The following is a 9,006-nucleotide window of genomic DNA, read 5'->3' as shown; positions in this document are numbered from 1 at the left end:
CAGTGCTACTAAAGGCAATAAGCTGCTTATCTCCGGCCTAAGGAGTTTATAGCACCCACGTATCTCCAAAAGCTCATGAGCTACTCCGTGAGCAGTTGAGACATTAGATGCACAAGAACAGCAGTGGCTCGAGGATGCTACAGCACAGATAAAACTTCTGAGCTTGGCTAGTCTGCAGCAGGCTGGTTCAATAGCCTGAAGCAATCCCGCTTAGGTAGGAACTGGAGAAAGCCTGATCTTGTGAAATGCTCCTTAGCATCCAGCTTTGCTAGGAGAAGAGTGCGCAGCGACAGCTCAGCCCTGAAGAGGGGCTGCTCCCGCCTCCCTGGTACCCACCAAGAGCCGAAACCGGCAGGGCACGGCATCTCACAGCATCACCTGCCACAGGAAGATGAGAATGGCCCCACACTGCATCCGACTCTCCCTTGCCCTGCACTCCTCCGGTCACTCACAGGGCTGAGGGGTGGGAACGCAAGCCAGGCAGCTGGCCTACATCCCCTGGGAGACTTATAGAGAGAGGAAGAGAAGGAACAGGAAAATCTGGGCCTGGGGAGGCTCCCCTGGAGATTTTAGAGGAATGGCTTTTTGTAACTTTCTTGGCATGTCCACGGGACTGGATCACAGCTACCTGTAGAAAGCCACCATATCAGGGATATCTCCTGTCTCACTGCGGCAATTCCCCACGTCACAGGGGAGCTCCTCCACAAAAGAACTGCTTCTGAAGAACAGCGTGTCACCAACAATTCAGCGGGTTAAGTTTAGCAGAGCCAGTGATAGAAGCGAGCAGGAAGGAACTATTCCCCTCTGCTTTTCTTCCTTCTCCATTGAGCAAAGTCTTTAAAGACCAGCTCCCTTTGCAGAAGGCTACAGAACCTCTAGCAAGTGGCATGCATGGAGGCATTCACAGCCATGATACCTGTGTCTGGTTATTTCCAGTCAAAATAATCTCCTACTCAATTATGGAGAAGAATAGAGGAGCTCAGCCTGACTCACAATCACATGGGGGAAAAATGAGAGGAGTTGTTCAAGTTCAAAACGTTCAGCTCGCTGTGGAGGAGGATTAGTACCACTGTGGAAGGAGGCTTTCTCTCCCTCTGCAACAGCACAGCACTAAGGGATGGAAAAGACCCGAGTCCACTTCCCTGCTGTGCCAAATATACTCCTCCGTTCTTCTCTCCTCCCTCCCCAAGAGAGCATATGAAGTATTAAACAGCTAGGAATAACCCCTTGAAAAATGTGATAGCTGGCTGTCAGATACCTCTCTGCCAGATAGATGCGGCTGTGTGACTGCTCGCCTGCAGATCCTCCGCTGCCATCCAGGAAATCGGGATTCAACAGTGACATTAATACTCTCGGCCACTTCGGTGTCACCTGCATGTTTTGCACAACTGTGCCAACACTTCTGTGAACAAAGCCACATCCAAAACGCTTCATTAGTGTTTTGCTGAGCACAGATCCAGCCTCTCCTGGCCCATGTTCCTCCCAGCCTGATGGCTGTCCCCAGTGCCCCATCCCCGACCTGACATCAGACCCTCTGCAAGCAAGAGGTAGGGTGGGGGTCTTCCAGCGTTGATTTAAATCTGTCTTCATGTCACAGGCATGTACCTTGGCTCCGCCTTGGTTACAGAGGGCAAGCATGACTCCTGTGCAAAGCTGTTATTTTGCGTAACACTGTAATTTTGCAGACTTAAAACTTCTCACGCTGTTTTCTTGTTAGCCAGTGCCCAAACACTACCTTAGTGTATCGCCTTCTCTTCTGTTGTTGTTACAAAGTACTATCATGATCCTTGCAAACTCCCACAAACGTACTTCATTATCTCCTTGCATTTCTTCCTCCCTTTGCAGGGGTAAGTGATAGCTATGGTTGTACCGATGCCATTCCCTAGGCTGCAACCTTGCTGTTTGCTCGTCCTCCCCCTTCTCCAGGGTTCCTATCGGCTCTTTCTCCCATCTCACAGTTGGATTTTAAGTTCTCTTGGTAAAGGGACAGCTTTTTGTTTTACTTATGTCACATACTGGTCCCTGACTCACTCCGTTAGGTGCAAAGATAACACAAATAATGAATGTCACCTGGAAAGCTGTCTGGGAATTACAGGAACCTGAAAGGAGGATCCAAATCTTTCTTGCGCCAGCATCCGACTAGAGCCTCTGTTATCCCTTTCTGCTTCAGTCTGACCTTTCTGTCTCCTCAATTACTAAGCCTGAAAACTTTCCCTTGCCTGAATTACCTGTGATGGCAAAATAGTTTTGGCTGACAGCTCTCACCTGTCCTGCTTCCCTGTGGCATCTTGGCTGTGGAAGGGCTTCTGGGTTTGTCCTTCAGGCATGTCCAGCCATCTCCCACTTCTTCCTTATGCCACAACAGAGGTAACGCAGATTTCTACTACAGTAGTACCAAGGATACAGGACACTTCTCTTTCCAGGAACATTACACAGAGCTCTGAGACACAAGAACACAAATACCATCACCACTAATAAACAGCTACGGCTTCAGGAAGAATACCAGTGACTGGTGGAAGGAAGGCAACACGCCACAGTATTTGCTGTAAGAGCTGTATTTCAGCTGTCTTTCCCATTAGAGGCAGCGAGTGGAGAACACGAAGAGGCAGCCAATTCAAGTAAGGCACATTGAAAGGTCAGAGGAATCCATCTAGCCTGTGCAGCACCATTTTGTAAGCAGCAAACAGCTCTTCGTTAAACACGTTTTGTGAAAGAGATTGAAGCGAGGAAGGGGAATAGCTTACATGCTTATCACAATCTCTGGAAATTACCTGTTCCCTATGACTGCTGCCATGAAACTGGCTCTCATGCAGCCAAATCAATATACACCCCTGGGTTCAGCCCCGGGCACCAGAGGTGGGGAGCCCAGCATCGCTGCGCCATGCCCGGGGTAAAGCCCTGCGCCGAGGTGCTCCCGCTCAGCTGGGGTCGGACACCCCGCAGCACGCTGCAGAATCCAGCAGCACCGAAGACAAAAGCTTCACTGTGGGGGTGTCGGGGCAGTCCCTGCTGCTCCTTTGGACCCTTAACAGGGGGCACCTCCACAGGCACCCTGGTCCCTGTGTGCTGGATGGACTCCTCCAGCAGCTCTGCGACAGCAGAGGGGTTTACAAAATACCTTTTTTCTCATTTTTTAGTCAGACACTGTAAATGTGGCACTGTCCTAATGTCCAAACTGAGACTGAGCCTGGGCAAGGAGCTTGGTTGAACCTGATGGGTCTGATGCAAAGAGGACATGAAGCACCCCAAGGTGGAGGTGTGCCTGCATGGGGACATCCAGCCGGGGCAGGGAGGGCTCTGCCCCTGGCAGGGGGGGTCAGAATATGGGCTGGAGCGTAACTAACAGGCAGAGGCACCCGGCGTGTCTACCCCAGGCCAGCCCCTTTGGGAGGCAAGGGGCCTGCTCCTATGAAGACTCTTAACCCCTCACCTGCCCCTTATTTTCTCCATTCCTTTTGGCTGTTCCTTTAGCATCACACCTCTCAGTCAGCCCTGCAAGGAAGCTGGCCCCAAATTCCTGGCTTACACCTCCAATAACACTATATAGCAGGGGAGCAGGCCTGGGAAGTTGGATGAAACACCATTCCCTGCCGGCTCTCCCCTCGCTACAGGTGGGAGAAAGATGAGCTAGCAATTTGCTGCTGGCCTGGCAAGATAGCAGTGAATTACGGCAGCTCCTGAGCCAGCTCAGCTGCGCTGGCAAGTGTTCAGGGAGAGAAGAAACCCTACCCGCAGGCGCAGAAGAGGGAAGCAGGTGTGCTATTCCTTTTTGCTCACTTGATGGCAGAGATCACAGAGCTAACAGGGTCCATAAGGTCTCCTCTGCTCCTCCAAAAAGCCGCGCGCCCCCAAGGACAACTGATCCCCATACTCCTGCTTGGCAAAGTGCTTTGGATGCTTGGCACCGTGCTGTGAGAGACTCTGGTAGTGTGTGTTGCACCAGGGGCAAGCGAGGTACGCAGTGTCCCTGGTGTCCCCAGCTCCTCCAGAAATACACTGCTTGTGACGCCAGTGCTGCCGAGGGGACACCGTGCACCCGGCGCTCAAGTCACTGCACAAACGTGAGAAACGCCTTGAAAATTGCACAGAGCACTGAACAACCCGTGGGCAACTCTCTGTCACAGTAAAACTTTGGTGCAAATGAGAAACCTAACAACTGAAAACAGCTCAGATGTACTGGTAAGAAGCAAAAAGCAGCCTCAGTTATCTTCTGCCACCTTTTTTTTTTTCCCTCTCAGGATTTCTTTGCCTACCTAACACTAGCAATAAATAACAGATGCCAAGCACATCCACGGGCAAATGAAGTCCTGTGCATGATACAGGTTGCCCCAACACATCTTTGGGCCCAAGTCTGGTTTTCGTTCCACCAAATGCCAGGAGTTCAGCAGAGCTGCTCAGGATGTCTGGTGGCACGATCGAGGCCAGTGCCTGGCCCCCGCCACGCCCAGCAAGACTTTCTGAAACCAGCCAGAAAGACGCACTCCAAAGCTCCTCCACTGACATCTGCTTCTGGGGCTGATGCAGACGATTTAATTGCTATCGCTTCTGGAATAACACTGAATTGACTGATGGCTTTTAATAGAATGCTCAAAAAGGATTTCAGATGTGTCCTTCACAAGAGGCCACGAAGGGAACGCGGTAATAGTGCAGTAATTGCATTAACATCTCCAGTGAGCCCAGGGCTGCGTGGCAGTGCGTGCCTTGCGCGGCACACAGAGAGGCCTTGCCCTAAATACGCAAGGATGGCCAAGTGGGAGAGAGAGGACAAGGATCTGTGTCTCACTGGACTACATTAATTAAACTGCCCGTTATAAACCTGGACCAACGGTACAGGTGCATCAGCAGCTCTCTACTAGTCAGGCCAAACATGTTCTCCCCAGCTCACAGACATGCCTACCCAGCCCTCCCCGAGCGCCCCAGAGCTGGTAAGCCCCTGCGAAACGCGGGAACACCAACAGCATCCATATGGGTTGGGGACAATTTGCCACCTCCCCTCCTGTTTTGTCACCTCAGGACTCCCAGTCAGACCCCAAGTGTCAGGCTCCTGCCTTGCAGAGGCAGCTTTTCCTCGATGTTTGCACTGAGCCATTTGCCACAGCAGCTTGCTGCAAGCCTCCTGCCCCTGCCGAGCCCCTGCCCCTGCCTCTGTGGAACCCCCGTCCCCGCGGAGCCCCTGCCCCTGCCGAGCCCCTGCCCGGCAAGGGACCGCGCCTGGATGCCGCGCTGCAACAGGCGCTACGGGACTAGCCTCCCCTGCGTGCGGGGAAAGCGAAATGGCTCCTTAGCGGGGCTACACCTCGCAGAAGCCCACGGCGGTGACAGTGACATAGGGCTGCTGCTGCCGTGCGGCTCTATGGGGCCGCTACACACGCGGCAGGTACCGATGGGTGTGTGCCGGGCACCCGCGGCACGCACAGTGACCGCACCGCCACCACCCCGGCTTCGGCCCCCGTCGGCCGACGTGGGGGCTCCCCGCGGTGTCGTGTGTCCCCCCCAACCCCGCGGCGGGTGCAGGGCGGGAGTCCCGGCTCCGCTCCCAGCCCCCCTGCGGCACCGGGACCTCCGCACCGCTCCGCGCCGCTGCGCGCGTGACTCAGCCCCGCGCTCCGCAGGGGCCGGGCTGCGCGGGGGGCGGGGGCAGGGCGGAGGGACGGAGGAGGAGGAGGGAAGGGAGAGGAAGAAGGAGGGAGGGGGATTTACCCCATTGTCCTCGGCGGGAGCTGGGCAGAGCCGCCGCCGCTGTGCGCAGGCTCGGCCGGCCCCTCGCCCGGCGCGGAGGAGCAGCTCGCCGGCGGTAAGGGGGTGGCTCCGCGCCTCGACCCCCCACTCCCCACCCCCCCCCCAGCGCATCCCCCATCCCCATGGGGGGGCGGCGGCGGCGGCGGGCGCGGCCCTAGCGCGGCCGCGGGGCGGGGGAGCCGCATGGCCCGCGGGGAGCTCGGCGGCAGCGCCCCGCGGCGCCGGGGTGGCGGCGGCGGCGGGGGGAGCGCGGCGGCGGGCATGGGGGCGCCGGGCGGCCCGGCCCTCGGCCCCGGCGCGCTGCCGCGGCGCTGAGACCCCGGCCCTGCCTGCGCGGCGCCGGCGAGGAGGAGGCGGAGGAGGAGGAGGAGGAAGGACCCGATGGCGAACAGCAGCGAGCTGGGGAGCAGCAGCAGCCCGCACCTGCCCAGCGCCGGCGGCCTGCTGAGCGCCTCCGGGCTGAAGCTGGCCACCCTGGGCTTGATCCTCTGCGTGAGCCTGGCGGGCAACGTGCTCTTCGCCTGGCTCATCCTCAAGGACCGGCACCTGCACCGCGCCCCCTACTACCTGCTGCTGGACCTCTGCCTGGCCGACGGGCTGCGCTCGCTGGCCTGCTTCCCCTTCGTCATGCTGTCCGTGCGCAGCGGGGCCGCCTGGCCCCACGGGCCCCTCAGCTGCAAGGTGCTGGCCTTCCTGGCCGTGCTCTTCTGCTTCCACGCCGCCTTCCTGCTCTTCTGCGTGGGGGTCACGCGCTACATGGCCATCGCCCACCACCGCTTCTACGCCAAGCGCATGACAGGCTGGACCTGCCTGGCCGTGGTGTGCATGGTGTGGACCCTCTCCATGGCCATGGCCTTCCCCCCGGTCTTCGACGTGGGCACCTACAAGTTCATCCGGGAGGAGGAGCAGTGCATCTTCGAGCACCGCTACGTCAAGGCCAACGACACGCTGGGCTTCATGCTCATGCTGGCGGCTGTCATCGCCGCCACCCACCTGGTCTACATCAAGCTGCTCTTTTTCATCCACGGCCACCGCAAGATGAAGCCGGCCCAGCTGGTACCGGCCATCAGCCAGAACTGGACCTTCCACGGGCCGGGAGCCACCGGCCAAGCAGCTGCAAACTGGACGGCTGGCTTTGGCAGGGGGCCCACGCCGCCCACCCTCGTGGGCATAAGGCAGGCCACCCACAGCCAGATCAAGCGGCTGCTGGTGCTGGAGGAGTTTAAGATGGAGAAAAGGCTCTGCAAGATGTTCTACATGATCACCTTGCTCTTCCTGCTCCTCTGGTCCCCCTACATTGTGGCCTGCTACCTGCGGGTCTTCATTAAAGCCAGCTCCATCCCCCAGGTCTACCTGACCACCTCAGTCTGGATGACGTTTGCCCAAGCAGGGGTCAACCCCATCCTCTGCTTCATCTTCAACAAGGAGCTCAGGGTCTGTCTCCGAGCCCACTTCCCATGCTGCCAAAGCATCCAGAGCACCCAGGGCACCATCCTTTGCGATCTCAAGAGCTTTGGGATGTAGGGGGGCTTTTCTCTTTCTAAAAAAGAAAGGTGGATACAATTTTCCATGTTTCTGCATACGATCTCAAGAGAGCGTGACCTGTGGGGGACATGCTAAACCACCACCCAGCACCCAAACCTTAGGCTGTAAGAAGCTATTTTATTTATTTTTCTATATTTTGCGTATGCTCTCTTCAGAACATAAAAGGTTGCTGTCTATGGGACCAGGTACTTGAGCAGAACACCCCCAAACCTTAGGCAGTAAGAAGCTGTTTTTCTTTGTGATTGTGTGGTTTATAAAAACAAAACAGGGCTCTGAGTTTCTGGTCTTGCTTCTAACGTTTCTAGACATGATTCCAACAGATATGGATTAAGGCCATGACATTTTTTTTTGTTTGTTTCCCTATTCCTGTCTGTTTTGATAAAGGCTTAACAATTTTACTCATGTAATATTTGATAAGGGCCAAGACAATTTTATACTAAAGTTATTTTTTATGACCTCAAGAGGTGTTGTTTTATTATTATTTGATTTTAAGTGAAGAACAAGAAGAGGACATTCCTAATGTGGTCAGAAGTCAGTTATTGGTGGGAGCTGTTGGGTTCATTCATTCTCAAATGGTTTGAATATTTGAAGCAGTTACTTATAACTTTTGCTTGACATGCAAACAGTGTAGAACTAATTTCGATTTTCTTGTTGCACTGTTCATTTGGTAATATTTCAGAACTATTTGTGAAACGTGATTTTAAAATATCAACTTTAAAAATAATCAACTATAGCAGTTTTTAAAACCTAGATTGAAATTCATATTTTACTGCCTTTATAGGAAGTTATCTACAAACCTGGGTAATACTTGTACATTTTGACTGTTTTCTTTAATAAAATATTGAAAACCTTTACTGTATGTAATTGTTTCAGAATGGCAGCATTTTGCTTTGCTGACAAATAACTTGTGTATGTGGAAGGTTGTATGTCTTGTGCCTGAGTAGATTTCACAGCTGAGGTTATTATGGACAAGCACAATCCTTATTTGCTGTTAGATCTCAATTTAGGTGTTTATACCAATAAAAGTGACTAAAGCTATTTTTAAGGAGACTTAAGTTCATGATGGGCAACAGGTCTAAATAGCACAAATCTTTGTGTCTATCAAAACCAAATTTCTGTTTTAGCTAATCGCTCCTCTGTTAACAATAGAAAAGAGTGCGTAATTGTGGCTTGCTAATTTTAGTTGGCAAAGCAGTTTTTTAACATGGTGGCTTGGTTTATGGCTTGGTTAATACTGTACTCATTTATAAACTCTGTTCTTAATTGGTAATTTACATGTATTAAGCATGGCATCTTAACCTGCTTTATTGTTCTACAAAAGCCTCTCAAAGTGTTTTACCTGGCAGCCTGATGGCAGGATCCAGATGCGACTGTGTAGCCCTCTCGGGGGAAGCTGTCCCTGACATGCTCATTCTGATGTATCACACTTAACAAACACTGATCACCGCAGTGCTGGAGCAAGTCACACGCAAAATGGCAAGAGATAAGCTCAATTTCCACAAAGAAATCTGCATCAGTGCTAAGGCTGTTTCTGTAGAGAATAGTCCAAAGTTGTTAGGCATCAACTGAGAGATAGTTGTCCTGACTGCGAAGTCAGCACAGAAGAGACGTGTGTGACGGATCAGACGAGGGTTAAGGTGGCAGCTTCAGGTTCAGGCAGGGAATGTAATGAGGTGGGGCTTCTGGCTTAGTTTTACATCCTGCTTTCCACCCCCAGCTCAG

At 53.5% G+C, this 9,006-nt stretch overlaps 1 protein-coding gene across 1 annotated transcript; it reads left to right on the top strand.

Moving 5' to 3' along the window:
- The first annotated feature begins 6,017 nt into the window (after positions 1-6,017).
- On the top strand, positions 6,018-8,136 carry GPR27 (G protein-coupled receptor 27). The gene has a single exon (XM_005230027.3). The coding sequence runs from the start codon at positions 6,121-6,123 to the stop codon at positions 7,261-7,263; it is 1,143 nt and encodes a 380-aa protein (XP_005230084.3). The 5' UTR covers positions 6,018-6,120; the 3' UTR covers positions 7,264-8,136.
- Positions 8,137-9,006: the final 870 nt, after the last annotated feature.

Source organism: Falco peregrinus, chromosome 5 (assembly GCF_023634155.1).
Source record: "Falco peregrinus isolate bFalPer1 chromosome 5, bFalPer1.pri, whole genome shotgun sequence".
NCBI lineage: Eukaryota > Metazoa > Chordata > Aves > Falconiformes > Falconidae > Falco > Falco peregrinus.
Note: the sequence above shows the minus strand (reverse complement) of the source record. Positions and strands in the feature narration are given on the sequence as shown.

Excerpts from the sequence above, each read along its gene's own strand:
- GPR27 (XM_005230027.3), top strand. The coding sequence starts at position 6,121 with ATGGCGAACAGCAGCGAGCTGGGGAGCAGCAGCAGCCCGCACCTGCCC.